General features: G+C 52.3%; 1 protein-coding gene across 4 annotated transcripts in view; it reads right to left on the bottom strand.

The window, feature by feature from the left end:
• Positions 1–530: 530 nt before the first annotated feature.
• Positions 531–22973, bottom strand: part of SCAMP2 (secretory carrier membrane protein 2) — a 32673-nt gene continuing 10230 nt past the window's right edge. Inside the window, exons 2-10 of one of the 4 annotated variants that reach the window (XM_021940739.2) lie at positions 12060–12128; positions 11500–11598; positions 10841–10969; positions 9543–9660; positions 8839–8964; positions 8001–8160; positions 6127–6228; positions 2239–2359; positions 531–1983 (exon numbers count right to left, since the gene is read on the bottom strand). In XM_021940739.2, coding sequence (XP_021796431.2) covers positions 1849–1983; positions 2239–2359; positions 6127–6228; positions 8001–8160; positions 8839–8964; positions 9543–9660; positions 10841–10969; positions 11500–11598; positions 12060–12128 — 1059 coding nt within the window. In that variant the 3' untranslated portion in view covers positions 531–1848. The remainder of the gene's footprint in view (positions 1984–2238; positions 2360–6126; positions 6229–8000; positions 8161–8838; positions 8965–9542; positions 9661–10840; positions 10970–11499; positions 11599–12059; positions 12129–22973) is intronic. The other 3 variants (XM_021940738.2, XM_009210644.2, XM_031668469.1) reach the window with 3 other exon arrangements.

The raw sequence follows: 22973 nt of genomic DNA, 5'->3' as shown, positions 1-22973 counted from the left end.
CCAGCGCCGCCCGCCGGAAATGCAGCGCGCATCGGAGACGCGGCTCCGCCCTGCTCCCGGCGCCCCTCCCCTGTCCCCACACCTCGCCGGGTCATGCGCCCCGCCACTTCCTGCAGGGCCCACGTGGGGACACAGAGGCCCCGCGAGCCTAGAAGTGAGCGGAGGACTGCTGGCGCGGTCTCCGGGGACTCCCAGCGGGCGCAGAGGCGTCTAGAGATCGCCCACATGAGGACGCGGGCTCCAGAGGAGCCGACGTGTGTGGGGGAGACGGCGTCCGGGAGACCTCCAGGGCCCCTCCCCAGGACCCGCAGCTCTGAAAGCAGAGGTACTGGAACGAGAAGGCCTCTTTGGAAGAGGCCGCGTTGGCTTCCCGGGCCTCCCAGCTGCTTTTCACTTTTCTGAGGAAGGGCCTTGAGGACCTATTTATTGCATCTGAACTGTGCCGGCTCTCCAATCCTAGCAGCAGCGCCCAGCCCCTAATCCTGTGGGCTGCCCCGTCCTCCCAAGTCCACCAGACATGTGGACCAGTGTTGTCTGAAAATGTCTTTTTATTTTTATTTAAGCACAAAATTGAGACGTAACATATACATTTGTACATAGAGGGGAAAAAATACCAGAAAGGAGTTTATAAAACCCCAACCGCTGCCAGTATCATTCAGTGGCTCGGGGCCTGCGGCTGCCTGGGGCCTAGAGCCGGAGGCTAGTTTTGTGGGAAGGCCCCCCCCCAGTCCACACACCGGCTTGGCAGCCTGGGGGAACAGGGTGCTGGTTTTAAAGGTGGACTCCTAGTTGTCCATCACAGTGACACCCCCCACCAGGTATTAGGGGGCCCTCCAAGAGATGGCTCATCAGTTCCTGCTGAAGGATGCGGTTCTGGACTGGCTGGCCCTGCCCTTCCTGAAAGTCTGGATGCCGCTGATGGGGAGCATGGGTGGGGCAGGTGGCATCTGAGGCAGAGGCAAAGGCAGCCGTCCCTCAGGGGAGGGGAAGTCACAGTAAACAGGGCCAAACCAACCACACCAGCACAGGCAGACCCCGCCCTCCTGGAAGATGCTGGGCAGGACAGCTTGGGGTCAGTGTCCTTGGTCCCTTCCCGTCCCCAAACCCCAGCCAACCGCATTGCACATTCAGAGTCTGAAGAGAGTAAGGCTCAGCAAAGGAGGGCTTCAGAGGGCTCAAAGTGCAGTCCCCTGCAGGAGGGTGCAGGGGGCTAAAGGGCTATGAATCCGTTTATGAGGAATGTGAGGCAGGGAAGAGCCGAAGGCAGCCAGTTTTCTCTGGATCCATTTATGAGGCAGGCAAGAGCTTGAGGCAACCAGCCTTCTCTGGAAGCCTGGAGACCACTGGAGTGACCTGGAGAACAAATCTGTCCACCAGAGCCTGTGAGAGGCTTATCCCCAGCCGGGGCAGGAAGGGCTGGGCTGTGTCTGAGCGGCCAGATTCAGGCCAGGCCTGCAGGGTGGGGAAGTCAAGGCCCAGGACCCTGGCAGAAAACTCCAGCTGGGGTGGGCCCAGGTCAGCCTGTGATCCCAACTGTGTGGGGGTGTCTGTGTGTGCACAGGACGAAGAGAACTTCAGTCCCACTGCTTCCAGAGACAAAAGAATCCTATCAAACCATCACTAGAGAAGGAAAGAGAGCTTTGTTTTTTTTGTACATAGAGGGGGAAAAAAAGTCCCTGTCCCTCCCCTTCCAGGGAGAGCTGGTCGCTGAGGGAGGAGGAAGAGCCACAGCAAGACCCCTGCCAGGTCTGTGCTGGGCACAACCACCACCACATAAGGCACCCATGGAAAGTGCAGCTCAGAAGGCAGGCGAGAGAAAGGCTGAGGGGGAGAGAAGAGAGAGGAGGACTAATTCCCCTGGAAGGCTCCTTGGGCAGCAGATGAAGCAGCTCTGTGGAAGGTTCTGCTGCTGAAGATGCCCTGGGAAAACTCCTCCTGGGCCTGCTGGAAGCTGGCCCCTGTCCGGCGGTAGAGGGAGTGCACCTGGCGAAGAGGGGTGGGGTGAGAGGAGCCTGCCCTTTGGGCCCACCAGGAACCCAGCCATCCAGGACATACTCCCAAAGGGGTCACCAGAAGCCCGGCACTGCCTGACCCCCCACCCAGATCCCTGGAGAAAGGTGCTGGACCTTTGGGAGCCTAGGAGACCCAACTGCAGTGGTGAAGAACATCTCGGGGCAAGGGCAGAAAACAGTTGCCTGCTTCCTCCCATTTGCTGTCAGCCCTGCCCACACCACTCACCCGCTGCAGGAGGAAGACTGAGAGCACGGCACAGAGGGTGAAGAAGCCAGCCACCACCATCATGATGACTGATACGGCCAGGGACCCTTTCTTCAGTGTAGACAGGGCTGCAATCCAACCGCTGTAAGGGAAGAAGAGGCCAGAGGGAGCAAAGTGGTAGTGGGCCCCAAGAGTCAGCATAAGGGGCTCTTCTCCAACTGGCCACTGTGTCCTGACCATCACCTTGGCATTTCCCCACAGCACAGGGAGCCCTATGAGCCAGAAGCCCTTGGCCTGTGAGGCCAGACCTCCATGAAGGCTGACGGGCCCACACTACGCCACTCACAAGGGGAATCTTCTGGTTATGTGAGGTCTGAAAGGGAGGATGTGGTTGCTGCCTTCACAGAGTCAGAAGTAGCACTGGGCTGGGTGCTGTGGCTCTTGCCTGTAATCCCAGCACTTTGGGAGGCTGAGGCAGGAGAATCACTTGAGCCCAGGAGTTCAAGACCAACCTGGGCAACAGAGGGAGGCCCTGTCTCCACAAAAAATTTAAAAAGGCCAGGTTCGTGCCTGTAATCCCAGCACTTTGGGAGGCTGAGGCAGGTGGATCACTTGAGATCAGGAGACCAGCCTGGCCAACATGGTGAAACACTGTCTCTACTAAAAATACAAAAATTAGCTGCGCGTGGTTGCACACGCCTGCAATCCCAGCTACTCGGGAGGCCAAGGCAGGAGAATCACTTGAACCTGGAAGGTGCAGGTTGCAGTGAGCCGAGATCATGCCATTGCACTCCAGCCTGGGTGACAGGGCGAGACTCCGACTCAAAAAAAAAAAAAAAAAAAAAAAAAAAATTAACTGGCTGTGGTCATACATACCTGTGGTCCCAGCTACTCGGGATGCTGAGGTGGGAGGATCACTTGAGCCTGTGAGGTTCAAGGCTGCAGTGAGCCGTGATCACGCCACTGCACTCTAGCCTGGGCAACAGAGTGAGACCCTGTCTCACAAAAAAAAAAAAAAAAAAAAAAGGGCCAGGCGCAGTGGCACACGCCTATAATCCCAGCACTTTGGGAGGCCAAGGCAGGCGGATCATGAGGTCAGGAGATTGAGACCATCCTAGCTGACACAGTGAAACCTCGTCTCTACTAAAAATACAAAAAATAAGCCAGGCGTGGTAGTGGCAGGTGTCTACATAGTCCCAGCTATTCAGGAAGCTGAGGCAGGAGAATGTTGTGAACACCTGGGAGGCGGTGCTTGCAGTGAGCAGAGATCGCGCCACTGCACTCTAGCCTGTGCAACAGAGACTCCATCTCAAAACACAATAATAATAAAATAAATAAATAAAGTAGCACTGGGCTGGGCCTTTTTCTGATGCTTTGCTGGTGGGGAGTATGGAAAGCGTGGCTGCTCACTCCTGAGGACCCACCTTCTTGGAAGGAGGATCACTGGCCAACTTGCTGTCACCTGTCTGAGCCCCATGTCCTCATCTGTAAAAGGGATATTCTCATATTTCTTGACATCAAAACTTACTACAAAGCTACAGTCACTAAAATAGTGTAGGACTGGCATAAAGATAGACATATAGATCAATAGATCAATGGAATAGAACTGCGATTCCAGAAATAAACCCATACACCTATGGTCAGTTAATTTTTCTTTTTCTTTTTCTTTTTTTTTTTTGAGATTGAGTCTTGCTCTGTAGCCCAGGCTAGAGAACAGTGGCATGATCTCGGCTCACTGCAACCTCCGCCTCCCGGGTTCAAGCAATTCTCCTGCCTCAGCCTCCCGAGTAGCTGGGATTATAGGCACCTGCCAATGCGTCCGGCTAATTTTTGTATTCTTTGTAGAGATGAGGTTTTGCCATGTTGGCCAGGCTGGTCTCAAACTCCTTCCTGACCTCAGGTAATCCACCCGTCTCGGCCTCCCAAAGTGCTGGGATTACAGGCATAAGCCACGGCGCCCGGCCGGTCAATTAATTTTTGACAAGGATGCCAAAACCACTCAAAGAGAAAGAATAGTCTCTTCAACCAATGGTACTGGAACAACGATATCTACATACAGAAAAATGAAGTTAAATACTTATTTCAACCATATACAAAAATTAATGTAGGCCAGGCACGGTGGTTCATGCCTGTAATCTCAGCATTTTGAGGGGCCAAGGCAGGAGGACAACTTCAGGCCAGAATTTGAGACCAGCTTCGGCTAGCAAGACCCTGTCTCTACAAAAAATTTTAAAAATTAGCCAGGCATGGTTGTGCATGCCTGTAGTCCTAGCTACTCAGGAGGCTGGGGCAGGAGGATCACTTGCACCCAGGAGGTCAAGGTGATAGTGAGCTATAATTTTGCCACTGCACTCCAGTCTGAGTGACACAGCAACACTTTTTTTTTTTTTTTTTTGAGATGATGTTTCACTCTTTTCGCCCAGGCTGCAGTACAGTGGCGCAATCTTGGCTCACTGCAACCTCCACCTCCCAGGTCCAAGCGATTCTCCTACCTCAGCCTCCAGAGCAGCTGGGATTACAGGCTCCCACCAAAACACCCGGCTAATTTTTTTGTATTTTTTTTTCTTTTTTTTTTTAGAGATGAGGGTTTGCCATGTTGGCCAGGCTGGTCTCGAACTCCTGACCTCAAGTGATCCACCTGCCTCGGCCTCCCAAAGTGCTGGGATTACAGGCGTGAGCCACCGCACCCAGCCAACTCAAGCCTTCTGATTCCCAGTCCAGGTGCAAACGGCCATCATGAATCACAGTTTTTCTACCAGGGTCTGTCTTAGGTAATGAGTAATGAAATTGGGTCACTGGTCAAAAGGGACCAGATTAACAACAGCAGGGCAAGAAGCATGAGGGGTGGTGGGAGGGCAGCGTGCACTTGCTTGGAGGGTAAGGGGAGGCAGCCCTTCTCTCCCCACTGCTCTGGACTTGCCAGCTCTGCCGGAGGGAGGGGACCAAAATAGCACCGCCCTTCCAGGCTCAGGCTGTCAGCCAAGTGCCAGTCTGACCTTTCTGCAATGCTCCCTGTGCACTGGAGCAGAAAGGAAAACATCAGCCATCAGCTTTTCTTTTGAGATTAATTTTGAGCTGAGGACTGAGGTATCCTGGAAACTCAAACCAGCTGTATGCTCAAAGAGGGCAGCCAGAAGAAGCCTGTCCAGGGGAGGTGAGGGACCTGTCTCCTTAAGTTACAAGGCATCTGAAAAAAGTCGCAGCCCAGTCTGCAAAGGCCTGGGCATCCATCAGCGTCCAGGAGGGTGTGGCAGGAGAAAAGGAAGAGGCTGCAATCCAGTGCAAGACACTGTCATGGTAGCCTAAAGAGTCAAACCAAGTTCACCCACAACACCCTAGAAAGTGGAGAGCAGGGAAAGATAGTGTCTTTTTTTTTTTTTTTTTTTTTTTTGATACAGGATCTCATTCTGTCACCCAGGCTGGCGTCCAGTGGTGCAATCATGGCTCACTGCAGCCTCAACCTCCTGGGCTCAAGCGATCCTCCTGCTTGGGCCTCCCAAGTAGCTGGGACTATATAGGTGCATGCCACTGCACCAGGCTAATTTTTTTTTATTTTTGGTAGAGACAAGGTCTCCCTGTGTTTCCTAGTCTGGTCTCGAATTCCTGGGCTTGAACAATCTGCCTGCCTTGGCCTCCCGAAGTACTAGGATTCCAGGCATGAGCCACTGCGCCCGACCAATAATGTGTGTCTTTTGATGCCTTTAGTATCAAGGAGAAAAAAAAAGTGAGTGGCTACTGATAAAGAACTGGAAAGAAGGCCCAAAGCAGATCTGAGCTGGCCCACTCACCCGCTCCCCGCCACGGGAAAAGCAGGGCACTGGCGGGGCTCTCTGGGAGCTAGAAAACAGGGCAAGAGAGGCTGAGTCCCCTATCCAAAGCCTAATTCCCTCTGTGATGCCCAGGTCTCACCTGTCCCCCAGGCCAGGGATGCCAACCAATTGGATGATGTAGATCCCTATTTGACAAAAAAATACAAAGAAGAACACAAAGAAACTGAAAGAGTTGTCGGACCTGTGGAGAGAGAGAGAAATGAGAAGTCACAAGAGGGCTTGGGCCATGTTCCTCAGCATCCTTACTTGGTGTGACATCTCTTTTCTCTAGGAGCCAGGAGGCAGCATGGGCAAGAGACAGAGCTCCAGGGGCCCAGCCACACCATCCACAGGGACACACACACACACACATACCCCACCATAATCAAGAAGAGCTTGCCTTTCACTGCCTTCCAATTTAAGGGGTCAGTGCTTGACCCCTTCCTCAAAGAGCTGATAAAGTTGCTCCCCCAAAGGACAATATAAAGAGCCTAACGCTCCTGCAGTGAGCCAAGATCGTGCTACTGCACTCCAGCCTGGGCAACACAGTAAGACACTGTCTCAGAAAAATAAGTAAATTAAAAAATAAAGAGCCTAACACTCCATCTTCTGGAGTACTTGCGTTTCATAACAGGCAAGAAAAACTAAGCCAAAGGCATAAATCTCTAATAATAAAACTGCATGAGGCCAAGAATTTGAGACCAGCCTAGCCAACATGGCAAAACCCTGTCTCTACTAAAAACACAAAAATTAGCTGGGCATGGTGGTGTGTGCCTGTAATCCCAGCTACTTGGGAGGCTGAGACAGGAGACTCGAACCTGGGAGGTGGAGGTTGCAGTGAGCTGACACTGTGCCATTGCACTCCAGCCTGGATGACAGAGAGAGATTCTGTCTCAAAAAAACAGAACAGGCCGGGCACGGTGGTTCACGCCTATAATCCCAGCACTTTGGGAGGCCAAGACAGGTGGATCACTTGAGGTCATGAGTTCAAGACCAGCCTGGTCAACATGGTGAAACCCCATCGCTACTAAAAATACAAAAATTAGCCAGGTGTGGTTGTGTGTGCCTGTAAGCCCAGCTACTCCAGAGGCTGAGGCAGGAGAATCACTTGAACCCAGGAGGGGGAGGTTGCAGTGAGCCGAGATCGCATCATTGCACTCCAGCCTGGGTGACAGAGTGAGACTCCCTCTCAAAACAAAAAAACAAAAACAATAGAACTTAAGGATACGTAGTAACAAAGAATAATCAAAACAAAACAAAACAAAACCTGTACATCTGAGTGGAAGAAAAAAATATTTGGGGAATAGGGGACACCAGACAAAACTCTCTCAAGAGCTGAGGACTTCCATCTCTGTGTCCTTGAGGGCTAGAACAATGAGGGTTCAGGGCCTCCAATGGTACAGGGATGGTTCAGCCACTGCCCTATCCCCTCTTCCCAGGGCCTGCTGGCCTCCCAGCCCTGAAAGCATCAACCCTGAGGTACAATTCCAGAACCCCTGGGGGTCTGTAAGGTGTATCCAGCTATGTTCCCAGTATCTAGCTTCGGTGTTGGCACTCTGAGTTATTGGGAAGCATCAATAGTCATGGAGAAGAGCGCTGGAGAGCACTCATCTGACACTACCAGAGAAGCACACCCTAGAGCCTCAGAAGGGAGTTCCCAAAGAGCGTCCCCTCCCTCTTCCCAGTAACGGCATCAGCTAGACTGGGAGCAGTGGGATGGCAGGTCCCTTCTCTAAGTCTCCTGTGCCTGGTCCAAGGACAGGGCCCAGAGTAGACCTCAGGTACAGAAACTGAAGAACAGGGCCCCCAGTCTCTGCTCTGGGTGGGAACAGAGGAACAGAATGTAGGGAAAGTGGATTTCCCTACATTCTGTTCTGCTCTAAGACTTGGATGGGGTCCCAGGGCCTATAGCCCTTAGCCTGCTACCTGGGGTGCCAGCCATAAAATCTCACCCCTTGCCCCGGCCTCACTCACCTAAAGGCCTTATAGATGGGTCGGTACCAACAAAGGAAGGCACAGGGAGTGAAGATCAGAAACCACAGGATGGAGAGGCCAAAGTCCACTCCCTTGGAGCTGTCACCCGAGAACGAGGCCAGGCAGGCAAGCAGGTTCAGAAACAGAGTCACTGAATGCACTGGGGAGGGGACAGGACAGAGTTATGACTTGCGCCACGGTGGCTGAGGGGCTCCAGTGTGGCGGCCACTCCCTAGGAGAGGTGAGGTTCATGCTGCGAAGGCAGCTGCAGAGACAGAGGAGCCCACTCTGTACCTAGGCAGGGATAGCTCCCAAATCCTGGTTTTATGGGACCTCAAAACCAGGGATCAAACTACATTCCTGAGAGGTGATGGGACAGCCCGGGTGTCTGAGGGGTGTGGAGGGAAGATGCAGACCCAGAGCTGGTCCTTGGGGAAGGAAGTCTTTCCTTTAGCAATGCTTTTCCCTGGCCCTGGATGGCCCCCGATGGAGCTGCAGGAGAAGTCTTCTTCCTCACCCTTCAGAATCCACAGGCCTGTGGACAGGGAAGGCCTTCACCTAAGGAGGGCCTTTTAGTGCAGTGAACTCTGAAGGAACTTGGAAGCCTCTAGTTAGTCCCACCCTCCGTGATTTGTGGTCTGGACTGCCCCTTTCAAGGAGGTTTCCAGACAGGGGGCAGCCTGTGGGCAGAGGCACCTCCCCAACCCAGCCCAGGCACTGAGGAAGGCTGGAGTCTGCTAAAAGCCTGTATACCAGGGAGGAGCAGCCAGGGCCAAGATGGGGCTCTGAAGTCACACCCAATTCGCCCTTAAGCTTGGAGGGCAGGAGCGGGACTCACACATCCACAGATAGTAGAGCATCTTGCATATCCGCTGGTAGTCGGCAGGGATCTCTGTGGAGAAATCCTGGTAGAAGCAGGGCTTCACAGGGCACCACGAGGGCAGGGGGGGCCAGTTCTCTCTCACTGTGTGGGGGAAAAGGAGTGACGAGGTGAGGGCCCAGCCTCAGAAGGGGCATCGAGGTGCGTGCACGCCAGCACAGTGTATGGGCCAAACCAGGGTTCCCAGAGGGGCTCCAGCAAGCAGGGCTTGGAGTCTGCATGGAGTGGGACGGAACAGGAATGGAACCCAAAGAGATACCACCAAGCTCACACTGAGATAATAGATCCCAAATGCACTGGGAAATACAGAGAGCTAAACGGCCTAAGTGATTATTTTTATTAACAAGCAGCCCACAAGTGTGATAACTCAGTTCATCACCATTAGCAAGGAATTGTGGGACCAATGCCCCTATGCTATCAAAGAATCAAGTCATTTTAGAGCTAGGAAGGAGTACAGAAGTAATCTACAGCCATTACAACCACACTACAGGTCTCCTGACTTGCAACGTACTGCTCTTCCGAGGACCAGTGTCCTGTGACGAGAAGAGCCCCACAAAACTCTGAGGCAGCTCAGGGTGAACGCTGGGAGGCCCTCCACACAGGGTTCAGGATACTCATCTATGCCAGGCAGGGCAGCCCCAGGCCCCAGCAGCCTCCCTTACCATGCAAGTTGGCTACAGTGTTCTGCAGCTCCCGCTCCTTGCGTTCCAGCTCAGCAGCTTTCCTGTCCAGTTCTTCCTGCTGCCGAAGCAGGCCTGCCTGGGCTGCAGACACCGCAGCCTGGAGAGAACAGGGGAGGTACAGGGACAGCCAGACACAACAAACAGAAACAGTGTCAGCCTGGGTGGGCAGGCAGAGAGGCGTTGTCCCAGGCAGGGACAGCCAGCAAGTAGTCCCAGAAGCAGTCCCCACCTCCCAGAGTGTCTTAGGTACCAGAGACCACCTTAGAGAAGCCAACCTGTCTTCCACTGCCCCCGCACCTTCCTGGTCCCTTGGCCATGACTACATTCTCCTCTGCCCTCATCCCTAAGCTTGAGTTGGGAAAACTATCCCCAGTGGCTTCTCCACCTCCTCCTCATACTGGGTCAAGGCAGAGCTCAGTGATTGTGACCTTTGGGAAAAAGACCTCACAAGAAACTAAACTATAACAAGAAACCCACAGACCCAAGCCTCATTTGAAGAGCCTGGGTGTATGTATGAGAAGGAAAACAGTGCAAGCCTGCTAGCAGTGAGTGGAAAGGGGAGACATGTGAGGGCAGATGGCGTGTGCCTGAGCCTCAGGATCTGTACAAGCAGCCTGTCCCCTGGCCTGCCCCCAGAAGCTGCCTCCTGAGGTCCCCCTAAACTGCGACTGGCTATACCCCAGGACAGCCCCTTAGGTGTGGCCCTGCCCTGCCTGGCTTTAGTGGTGTGCAGAGTCCACGCTTATCTCCTCTTCAGGCAGGGCAGAGCCTCTGAGTGACAGTAAGGGACTGACTGTACATGAGGCTGAACAGACCTGGCCCCGGGGCCCTGCACCTGCTGGTAGCTGCTGCCATTAGGGCCAGGTTCCTCCTGATAGATGAGACTCCAGTCCTTTTTAGGGAGAGATCTAAAACTGGTCATCTCACAGGATGACAAACCAGGCACATGTGTACACACACATGTATACACACACCAACCTCTCCAAAAACTCTTCAAAGACCTAAGGCTGCCTTGGGGAGGGAAGTTTCAGGCACTGGTGGCAGAAGCAGGAGCAGAACTGACCCTGCTGTGCCACGCTGGGGGTCTTGACCTCCTCCAAGTCTGTGACGTCAGTTGAGAAGGACCCAGTTCCCTACAGCCCACCACCCAGCTGCACAGAAAGGCACCTCCGCATGTAAGGGCTGCCTCACCTCCACAGGGCTCTGGGGCCTGGGAGGAGCGCTGGGCAGGCTCTGGGTGCCCTGCCCTTCTTCCTGCTCATCTACACTAGGCCTACCTTGGGAAGCTTTCGCATGTAGCTGTCTCTGAGAATACTTTCTCCTCCTAGGAGCATCTGCCTCTCTGAGAGCTCGCTCGCTGCCAGGAATTGGGCAGGCGGGAACTTGCCGGCCTGTCTAAGCAGGAGCTGCAACACACAACTCCACCGTGGGTCACGCTCATAGGGGCAGCGAGGAGCGCGGCGGGAGGGCAGTGAGGCAGTGCAGTGGAGCACCAGGCACAAAGCAGAAAAGATTCACAGTATTTGGTGAAGGGACAAAGGAAGACAGGAAGGAAGGTGAGAATCAATGAAGTTAAAGAAAAAAAAAGAGAGATTCTGGGCCCCAAGGAAGAGAGAACAAGTCAAAGGCCTGAGGAGGACCTGGAGGGGTACAACAGGGACAAATGCCCTCTCTGGAGGCACCAAGGAGCCCAGCCTGGTGAGTAGAGCTTATTTCTCAGTGGTGGTGGTGGATGGGATGCAGGGAGTAAGGATATTAATTGGCAGAGCAGCCCCTCTACTTGTAGGTGACCAGCTCCAAACAAATTAGCAAAAGGGTCCTTAGGGGGCCAAGGCTGAAGGCTCTCTGCTTGCCCCGAGCCTCAGGGCTCAGCTACTACTGGTCTGGGTGATTCCCTCACTGGAGAGAAAAGACCAGAGTTCTTTGTCAGCAGTACCTGGGGGGTCGGCTGGGTTGGTTCCACTGATGGCTGGAGAACCGCTGGCTGCGAGGACCCAGGGAGTTGTGTGACAGGAACTGTTGTCGCTGCATTTGTCTACATGGAACAAATCAAAGGACAGAAGTGAGTGGGACTCCACTAGTTGGTGACGAGGGGGCAAACCCACAGCAGGATGGGTGATGTGCCCCTGACTGTGAGGGGACTCCCTTGGGGCCTGCACTGGGCCTTCCCCTGTGGCTTCCTAGCCAACAAGCCTCAGGTTCAGGCCATCTGATCCCTAACCCAGCACCCCTGGGCTCGCTGGGTCCAGCACTCTTGGGCACTGCCCTGACCTCCTTGGGGAGGGGCCCTGGTCACAGATCTCAAGGGGAGAATTTCACAGAGCGTTTGGTGGCTTTCCCATCCTTACCCTGCTTCCCGGGTTCATGTGAGGACTGTCCCTTTGAGGACTGCCGCTTCTCAGAGCTGCTTCTGTCCTTGCCAAGGCTCCCTGCCCTGGAGACCCCAGCACCACCCCAGAGGGTCACGGGACTTGGAAAGAGGGCCTGCTCACCAACCTCTGAGAAGGGGTTGAATTCCGCCAGGCCGCCCTGTGGGGCGTTCGTCAGCTGGGTCACAGAGGGATCCTGAGAAGGTGAAAAAGAGTCCTCAGACACAGAGGAGAAAACCCTGGCCAGGGCCGGCGGGCGAGCCGGTGACGCCTGACCGAAGTGGGGCTGCTGACCACGCTCCCGGGACCCTGAGAAACCTCTCTCTGGAAGGGTTCTGTGCCCGCCCCTGCCACACCACAGCTGCAGTCCCTTCTCCCTTCCTGGAAAAGGTTCAGCCCAGGAGAGACCCAGAGCAAGCTTTACCCAGAAGCTTGAGAGTACACATCACACAGGCTCCTGTTGGTACCCTGTACAGATTCAAAATGGTTCATAGTATTTACCTCTAGAGAGTGGGGGTTTTTGTGTTTTTTTGTTTTGTTTTGTTTTTTGCGGGGTGGGGTGCTGAGGGGCAAGTGAATGGGGTGGTGAGGGCAGAGACTTACTATTGACTTTATAACCTTTCTGTACTGTTTTATTTATCATTCATTTATTCCTCTTATTTTTTATTTTTTTTATTTTTTCGAGACAGAGTCTTGCACTGTCGCCCAGGCTGGAGTGCAATGGCGTAATCTTGGCTCACTGCAACCTCCGCCTCCTGGGTTGAAGCGATTCTCCTGCCTCAGCCTCCTGAGTAGCTGGGACTACAGGTGCCCGCCACCACACCCGGCTAATTTTTGTATTTTTAGTAGAGACAGGGTTTCACCACGTTGGCCAGGATGGTCTTGATCTCTTGACCTCGTGATCCGCCTGTCTTGGCCTCCCAAAGTGCTGGGATTACAGGCGTGAGCCACCGTGCCTGGCCATTCCTCTTATTTTCCAAAAGATAGTCTAAGGTAGTCGGACACAGCTCATGCCTGTAATCCCAGCACTTTGGGAGGCTGAAGCGGGTGGATCACCTGAGGTCAGGAGCTCAAGACCAGCCTGACCATCATGGAGAAACCCTGTCTCTACTAAAAATATAAAATTAGCTGGGTGTGGCAGCGCATGCCTGTAATCTCAGCTACTCGTGAGGCTGAGGCAGGAGAATCACTTGAACCTGGGAGGTGGAGGTTGTGGTGGGCCCAGATCGCACCATTGCTCTCCAGCCTGGGCAACAAGAGCAAAACTCCGTCTCAAAAAAAAAAAAAAAAGATAGTCTAAGGTTCTAGAACAAAAACATGCTGCTGGCTGCCAGTACTGATTTTATTAAATCGGGCACACTTGCTAAGAGCAGAGATATGATAGGCTCAGATGAAAATCCAAGAAAATGTTGTTTTTGGGTTTTGGGGATTTTTTAAAGTCTTTTCATAAAATCCAAGAATGTCCTCAGAACACAACCTTGTCTCCTTTTCCCATCTGATCTCTGCATAGGGCTCTGCCATCCTCTTTCCTGCGCCTCTGCTGGCCTGGGGCAGTTGTCTTCATCCTGTCCCGCCCCCAGGAGAGCTCCTCCGCACCCTCCCCTTCCTGGTAACAGATGCAGGGCTCAGGTCCAGCTTCACAGCCATGCCTGGGCTCCATGAGGAACAGCCCTGAGGGTGGCCAAATTCAGGGCTGTTCCTGCCTGTGGAGACACTGCTTGGGTTCCACACCTCACCCCACACCCCTAATTATTAAACCAGATGCTCCCATACTTCAGGCCCAGCCTCACCTCCACCGGAAGCCTCTGTACAGCCAGTTCTTTTTTTTTTTTTTTTTTTTTTTTAAGACGGAGTCTCGCTCTGTCGCCCAGGCTGAAGTGCAGTGGCGCGATCTCAGCTCACTGCAGCCTCCGCCTTCTGGGCTCAAGCTATTCTCGTTCCTCAGCCTCCTGAGTAGCTGGGATTACAGGTGCCTGCCACCACGCCCAGCTAATTTTTGTATTTTTAGTAGAGATGGGGTTTCACCATGTTGGGCAAGACTGCACCTGGACTCCAGTTCTTTTCTTTCTCTCTTTTTTTTTTTTAAGAGACAGGGTCTCGGCCGGGCGCGGTGGCTGAAGCCCGTAATCCCAGCACTTTGGGAGGCCGAGACGGGCGGATCACGAGGTGAGGAGATCGAGACCATCCTGGCTAACACGGTGAAACCCCGTCTCTACTAAAAAGACAAAAAACTAGCCGGGCGAGGTGGCGGGCGCCTGTAGTCCCAGCTACTCGGGAGGCTGAGGCAGGAGAATGGCGTAGACCCAGGAGGCGGAGCTTGCAGTGAGCTGAGATCCGGCCACTGCACTCCAGCCTGGGCGACAGAGCGAGACTCCGTCTCAAAAAAAAAAGAGACAGGGTCTCACTCTGTTGCCCAGGCTAGAGTGTAGTGGTGCAGTCATAGCTCATGGTAGCCTCAAACTCCTGGGCTCAAGCAGTCCTCCCACCTCAGCCTCCTGAGTAGCTGGGACTACACACATGAGCCACCAGGCCTGGCTGATTTTTTTTTTTTTTTTTTTTGTAGAGACGGGGTTTCACCGTGTTAGCCAGGATGGTCTTGATCTCCTGACCTCGTGATCCACCCGTCTCGGCCTCCCAAAGTGCTGGGATTACAGGCTTGAGCCACCGCGCCCGGCCGCCTGGCTGATTTTTAAAGCTTTTTTTTTTGTAGAGATGGGGTCTTGCCTTGTTGCCCAGGCTGGTTTTGAATACCTAGGCTCAAGTGATCCTCCCACCTTGGGCTCCCAAAGCGCTAGGATTACAAACGTGAGCCACCTCACCTTGTCCAGATCCAATTCTTAAATACAATGCTAATATGAGATGCATCCACAGAGTGACCCCCTCAGTTTACAGATGTAGAAACTGATATTCACCGTGATCCAAAGACCCAAAATGGGAGCTCTCTCCTTACTCTAAACATTCATAGAGCTGAGGGTCAGCATTGAATATTCTCTGGTTTTATCACAGATACTACCTCTTATCTTCCCACCTGAGTCACCAGTTCATAGAGGGTATGACTGACTGTCCCCAGGCATACAGCCAGAACTCACTGTGTCTGGACGTGCCTCATACTATAGCCTCCACCCCTTCCAACCTCCTCTGTGACAGACTGGCTGTGTCCTTCCTGCTGAACACCAACTCTGCCCTGATGGCTCCTGCAACTTGGACGAAGTGACCAGGTGAAGTTCAGGAGGCTCTGTGTTGCTGAGGAATTGGCCCTGAGGTTATTTCATGCCTGAAGGACCAGTGGTTTACTACTAGAATCATCTGGCTTCCTGCAAGGAAGATTTGGGGCTTGGTATCTGTTCCCCTTTCAGACTCAGCAGAACCTAGCCACCGCTGAAGTCACTGAAATCGGATCTACCATCCACAGAACTGGCTCCTCGAGTCTTGAGTCACCAGAGGACAGAAGAAAAGGGGCCGCTCTGGTAGCACTTTCAGGTGCTAGCATACAGACATCTGGCCAAGGTGCACATGTTTAACAGGTGACCTCCAGGCCCACAAAGAGATGCCATTTCCTTTATGAATGGCGGACAGCAGGGGACTATGATGGGGATGATAGGGTGACTGCCCTGTTCACTCTGATCCTCCCCCTTTTCCTAAAATCTTAAAGACATGGCCTGGCACCCCTCACTGGGCTCCTCATAAACAAATCTGATCTCCATTAGTAAGCTAGAAACTCCCTGCAGCCATGTGCATCTGTGTCTAGTTCATACTTTAGTTCCCTGGTGCTTGGTGAAGGGCCTGCGGCAGCACAGCAGCTCAGTGGTTTGAGAAGACATGCAGCATGCTGTAGGGCTTCCCCCTTCTCTAGGAAGCACTGCCCAAGTGCCAGGGCACAGCAAACAGGAGGCACCTGCATCACAGCAGTAGCCCAAGGGCCTGGAAGCACGTTGCCTAGGAAGAGTGACCTAAAACACTGAGACAAGTGGATATTTTCCCATTTAAGAAAACCTAGGCTCTTTCTGAAAGATGTGCATGGCTTTAAGAGAAGCTGAGTCCTGGCAAGAAAGGGAGGGAGGAGGAGGGACTGGAGAAGGAAGCTGACATTTACTTAGTGTCTACAGTGTGCCAAACTCACCACACAATGATGCTACTGTGAAATTCTACTTGCCCTAAAACTGGCCACTATGTCGAGCTGTCAGAAAAGAAGGTTGTACTGGCCTTCCTTGACCTGGTTCTTCGAGAGACTTATGACCCCCTAATCCACTATTTACAATGGCTTTACTTCTCTCCTGTTATCTAGGATGGTACTAGTTATACTCTGTACTTGAGAGAGCTGAGAGAGTCACTCCAATCAGCTTTTCTGTTGTGTGGCTCAGCTCGGGACCCTGGCTGAGAAAAGCTACAATACAGCTCCTCATTTAACCCTCACAACAGCCTTACGAGGGAGGAATATTTATATTTTGCAGCTGAAAAAGCTCAAGCTCAGAGAGGGGAAGTAGCTTGTCTTAAGATCTCAGGGGTAGTAGTCAGTGAATCCAAGTCTGTCTCCAGGGACACAAGATGGTAAAGTTGAGTGGGCAAAGCATCTCGAAGCCTGGTACGGAGCCTGACAAATTGAAGGCACTCAGTGAATATGTGGCTGAATGAATGAACCCCACTCCAGGAAGACACTGACAAGGGCTTCCACTTGTTTCCTTGCTTTCTTCTTTCCTTCAAAGAGCTGGGTTTTTTTGTTTGTTTGTTTGTTTGTTTGTTTTGAGACAGAGTCTTGCTCTGTTGCCCAGGTTGGAGTGCAGTGGTGCGATCTTGGCTTGCTGCAAGCTCCGCCTCCCGGGTTCACGCCATTCTCCTGCCTCAGCCTCCCAAGTAGCTAGGACTACAGGCGTCCACCACCACACCAAGCTAATTTTTTTGTATTTTTAGTAGAGACGGGGTTTCACCGTGTTAGCCAGGATGGTCTCGATCTCCTGACCTTGTGATCTGCCAGCCTTGGCCTCCCAAAGTGCTGGGATTACAGGCGTGAGCCACCACGCCCAGCCATAGAGCTGGTTCTTGAGGAACACTTTTGGTAAGACATATGCACAGTCTTTTGAATAAGGATCACGCTGACTGGCCTAAATGAGCACCATGAGCTTTTACTCCAAGTTACAAATAGGAAATCAACAGCATAAACTTTCTTTCCCACTAACTGAGCATCAACTAACTGGCTCTTATTTATTTATTAGTATTATTTTTTTTGAGATGGAGTCTCACTCTGTCACCCAGGCTGGAGTGCAGTGGCGCGAACTCGGCTCACTGCAAGCTCCGCCTTCCAGGTTCATGCCATTCTCCTGCCTCAGCCTCCCAAGTTGCTGGAAATACAGGCGTCCACCACCACGCCCAGCTAATTTTTTTGTATTTTTAGTAGAGACGGGATTTCACCGTGTTAGCCAGGATGGTCTCGATTGCCTGACCTTGTGATCTGCCCGCCTCGGCCTCCCAAAGTGCTGGGATTACAGGCATGAGCCACTGTGCCCGGCCCTAGGATGGTGAGGGCTAAGTTTCACCTACAAGGAGGAGTAACCTAAAACCCCTTGCAGTGCCACTCAGAATGGCTAATGCCCTTTACTGAATTTATAACAAATAAAAGGCTCTTAACCTTAGTTATTTTCATTCAGCAACCAGCTATAGTGTGAGGAACATACGACAGTGAATAAGACACAGCTCTCACCCTTCTGGAGTCCACAATCTGGTATCTGAGACAAGTGGACACCCCCTGAGGGGGTGCTGGGGACCACAGCAAGGTGCAGAGCAAAAACAGGAAAAAGGGGAGACACCTCAGTGGGCTTCAAGAAAGGCCAGGTTGCAGAAGGAAGACAGAGAGCAAAGGCCCAGATCAGTAAGGCTCCCCACCACTGCAGGACAGTGGGGCAGTTCCTCATAGCTGGAGGGTAAAGGCAGTGAGGGAAGAGAGGAAGGCAGAGTTAGGCTGCAGCTCTGCCAGGAAGGGCCATGAAAACCACACCTTTTTTTTTTTGAGACGGAGTCTCGCTCTGTTGCCCAGGCTGGAGTGCAGTGGCGCAATCTCTGCTCACTACAATCTCCACCTCCCAGATTCAATCGATTCTCATGCCTCGGCCTCTGGAGTAGCTAGGATTACAGGTGCGTACCACCACGCCCAGCTAATTGAAAACCACACTTGTCACTGGTTTGGAAACCTCTTTCTATGCTTTTCACAGGTGCTGGCTGTCTGAGCTCTCTGTGACTTTTCCTTGCCTTCCCTTCCCGTATTCTACCCAGGCTCCCAGTGTGAGGTTTATTTCAGGCTCCAAAAAACACATTAAATAAATATCATCTCATGCACTAAAAAAAATTCAGGGCCAGCTGGGCACGGTGGCTCAAGCCTGTAATCCAGGACTTTGGGAGGCTGAGGTGAAAGGGTGGCTTGAATCCAGTTTGAGATCAGCCTGGGCAACACAGCGAGACCCTGTCTCTTTTTTTTAATATTAAAAATAAAAAATAAGTTTAGGCCTGGCATGGTGGCTCAGGCCTGTAATCCTAGCACTTTGGGAGGCCAAGGCAGGCAGATCACCTGAGAACAGGAGTTCCAGACCAGCCAACATGGCCAACATGGTAAAACCCCATGTCTATTAAAAATACAAAAATTGGCCGGGTGTGGTGGCTCACACCTGTAATCGCAGCACTTTGGCAGGCCAAGGCAGGAGGATCACTTGAAACCACGAGTTCTAGACCAGCCAACATGGCCAACATGGTGAAACCCCGCCTCTATTAAAATTACAAAAATTGGCCAGGCGTGGTGGCTCACGCCTGTAATCCCAGCACTTTGGGAGGCCGAGGCAGGTGGGTCACCTGAGGTCAGGAGTTCGAGACCAGCCTGGCCAAGATGGCAAAACCCCGTCTCTACTAAAAATACAAAATTAGCTGGGCATGGTGGCAGGTGCCTGTAATCCCATCTATTTGGGAGGCTGAGGCAGGAGAATCGCTTGAACCCGGGAGGCGGAGGTTGCAGTGAGCTGAGATTGTGCCATTGCACTCCAGCCTGGGAGACAGAGCAAGACTCCATCTCAAAAAAAAAAAAAAAAATTAGTCAGGTGTGGTGTTGCACGCCTATAGTCCCAGCTACTTGGGAAGCTAAGGCAGGAGAATCGCTGGAACCTAGGAGGATGAGGTTGCAGTAAGCCGAGATCGCAGCACGGCACCACACTGCAGCCTGGGCAGCAGAGCAAGACTCTGTCTCAAAAAAATAATAAACAATAATAATAATAAATAAATTTTGGCCAGGCATGGTGGCTCATGCCTGTAATCCCAGCACTTTGGGAGGCCGAGGCAGGTGGATCAACTGAGGTCAGGAGTGCAAGACCAGTCTGGCTAACAAGGTGAAACCCCGTCTCTCCTAAAAATACAAAAATTAGCCAGACATGGTGGCGGGTGCCTGTAATCCCAGCTACTCCGGAGGCTGCGGCAGGAGAATCACTTGAACCCGGGAGGCAGAGGTTGCAGTGAGCCAAGATCGTGCTGGTGCACTCCAGCCTCGACAACAGAGCGAGACTCGACTCAGGGGAAAATAAATAAATAAAAAATTTTTAAAAATTAAAAATTCAGGCCGGGCGCGGTGGCTCACGCCTGTAATCCCAGCACTTTGGGAGGCCGAGACGGGCGGATCACAAGGTCAGGAGATCGAGACCATCCTGGCTGACACGGTGAAACCCCGTCTCTACTAAAAGTACAAAAAACCAGCCTCCCGAGGTAGCTGGCGACTACAGGCGCCCGCCACCTCGCCCGGCTGAGGCAGGAGAATGGCGTAAACCCAGGAGGCGGAGCTTGTAGTGAGCCGAGTGGGCACCACTGCACTCCAGCCTGGGCGACAGAGCAAAGACTCCGTCTCAAAAAAAAAAAAAATTTAAAATTCAGAGTCACGCTGAGAGGCAGAGAGTCAGCAACACTCTGGAACCTCTGTGAAGTCCTACGGGCTTTGGAGATGAGGCTGAGTGTGACAGAGCAAGAAAAAGCAATCATCTCCAGAGTGGCTAGCTGGGTCCCAGTGCACAAAGAGCCACGGTTGACCTTGGTGCTCTCTGACCTGGTACCTGAGAATCTGTCCTAAGAAAATATCACAAAAACATGTAAAATGCTGTGCCTGCAATGATATTCATAGGACCAGGACTTACAATAGGAGAAAAAAGCAGGACACAAACATCCAATGACAGAGAGCACAGGTATATTTTGGTACACATCTCCTTGAAGGCCCACACCGCCACTAAGAATCACAGCTATGAAGATGGTGCAGCAATACAGAAAAGGTTTTCTGGCCGGGCGTGGTGGCTCACGCCTATAATCGCAGCACTTTGGGAGGCCGAGGCGGGCGGATCACGGGGTCAGGAGATTGAGACCATCCTGGCTAACGGTTAAACCTCGTCTCTACTAAAAATACAAAAGCAAAATTAGCCGGGCGTGGTGGCAGGTGCCTGTAGTCTCAGCTACTCTGGAGGCTGAGGTGGGAGAATGGTGTGAACCCAGGAGGCAGAGCTTGCAATGAGCTGAGATAGCGCCACTGCCCTCCAGCCTGGGCGACAGAGCGAGAGTCTGTCTCGAAAAAAAAAGGAAGGGAAGGGAAAGGGAAGGGAAAGAAGGGAAAGAAGGGAAAGAAGGGAAAGGGAAAGGGAAAGGGAAAGGGAAGGAAAGGGGCTTTGTTACATCAATACCAAATTATGGGCCAGGCCCGGTATCTCATGCCTATAATCTCAACACTTTGGGAGGCCAAGGCGGGCGGATCACTTGAGGTCAGGAGTTTGAGACCAGGAGTTTGAGACCAGCCTGGCCAACGTGGTGAGAACCCCTGTCTCTACTAAAAAAAAAAAAAAAAAAAGATACAAAAATTAGTCAGGTGTGGTGGCATGCACCTGTAATCCCAGCTACTTTGGAGGCTGAGGCAGGAGAATCGCTTGAACCCGGGAGGTGGAGGTTGCAGTGAGTCGAGATCATATCACTGCACTCCAGCCTGGGTGACAGAGTGAGACTCTGTCTCAAAAAAAAAAAAAATACAGGCCAGGCGCGATGGCTCACACCTATAATTCCAGCACTTTGGGAGGCCAAGGTGGGCAGATCACTTGAGATCAGGAGTTCAAGACCACCCTGGCCAACAGGGTGAAATCCCTCCCTACTAAAAATACAAAAATTAGCCAGGCATGGTAGTATGTGCCTCTAATTCCAGCTACTCGGGAGGCTGAGGCAGGAGAATCACTTGAACCCAGGAGGCGGAGGCTGCAGTGAGCCGAGATCACACCACTGCACTCCAGTCTGGAAGACAGAGTGAGACTCCATCTCAATAAATAAATAAATAAGGCCGGGCACGGTGGCTCAAGCCTGTAATCCCAGCACTTTGGGAGGCCGAGACAGGCGGATCACGAGGTCAGGAGATCGAGACCACCCTGGCTAACACGGTGAAACCCCATCTCTCCTAAAAAAAACAAAAAACTAGCCGGGCGAGGTGGCAGGTACCTGTAGTCCCAGCTACTCGGGAGGCTGAGGCAGGAGAATGGCGTAAACCCGGGAGGCAGAGCTTGCAGTGAGCTGAGATTCAGCCCCTGCACTCCAGCCTGGGCGACAGAGCGAGACTCCGTCTCAAAATAAATAAATAAATAAATAACAATGGTTGTAAATGACTGGTAGAAATATGGAAGACTTATTTTCTGTTTTCTAAATTTTCTATAATGTGATCATGTTATTTTGATTTTAAAAACACACATACATAATCCCAGCTACTCGGGAGGTTGAGGCAGGAGAACCATTAGAACCCGGGAGGTAGAGGTTGCAGTGAGCTGAGATCGTGCCATTGCACTCCAGCCTGGGTGACAGGGTGAGACTCCATCTCAAAAAAAAAAAGAAAAAACAAAACAAAACAAAAATACACCATACACACACACATGCGCGCGCGCGCACACACACACACACACACACACACACAAGCATATTTTTAAACAGAGAAAGAAACAAAAAATAGGCTGGGCACAGTGGCTCATGACTGTAATCCCAGCACTCTAAGAGGCTGAGGCGAGAGAATCGCTTGAGCCCGGGAGTTGAGACCAGCCTGGGCATCTTGGTGAAACCCCGTCTCTACAGAGAATACAAAAATTAGGCCAGGCGCAGTGGCTCATACCTGTAATCCCAGCACTTTGGGAGGCTGAGGTGGGGGGATCGCCTGAGGTTGGGAGTTTGAGACCAGCCTGGCCAGCATGGTGAAACCCAGTCTCTACTAAAAATACAAAAATTAGCCAGGTGTTGGTGGCAGGCACCTGTAATCCCAGCTACTCAGGAAGCTGAGGCAAGAGAATCACCTGAACCCGAGAGGCGGGGAGGTTGTAGTGAGTCGAGATCACGCCATTGCACTCCAGCCTGGGCAACAGAGCGAGACTCCATCTCAAAAAAAAAAAAAAAAAATCAGTCAGGTGTGGTGGTGGGTACCTGTGGTACCAGCTATACCAGAGGCTGAGGCAGGAGGACTGCCTGAGTCCAGGAGGTCGAGGCTGTAGTGAGTCATGATTGTGCTACTGCACCCTGGCCTGGGGGACAGAGACAGACCCCATCTCCAAAAAAAGAAAGAAAGAAAAAAAAGCAGTCAGTGAGCAAGGTACAGTCTCAGGCCTCGCTCCCTGCCACTAGCTGCGATGTGTGGAACCATCCAGAAAAGCAAGTCTGAGTCACCTGGCCTGGGATTCAAGGCCTTCCAGGACCCGGCACCACTCCTCTAAAGGAGTCTACCCTCAAAATGGGACAGTTACTATCTCCTCCCACCTCTGTGTAGTCTCTCCATACACAAACCATTCCATGCCAAGCACTGGGCTAGGGAAACCAAGAAAAAGCCTTGATTCCTGCCTTCGAGAAGCAATAGTACAGAGAATCACACAGAAACCAGGGCAAGAGGTGATGGCACATGATCGGCACTGTGACAGGGTGAGGGCAGACACAATGTGATCATAGAGGAGAGAGCAATTAAGCTGTCTGGGAGAGTCAGGAAAGGCTCTACTGAGCTGGAATCTGAGTTGGATCTTGAGAGATG

Source organism: Papio anubis, chromosome 7, assembly GCF_008728515.1.
Source record: "Papio anubis isolate 15944 chromosome 7, Panubis1.0, whole genome shotgun sequence".
Taxonomy (NCBI): Eukaryota; Metazoa; Chordata; class Mammalia; order Primates; family Cercopithecidae; genus Papio; species Papio anubis.
The sequence above is the reverse complement of the archived record's forward strand: the minus strand, read 5'-3'. Positions and strand labels throughout refer to the sequence as shown.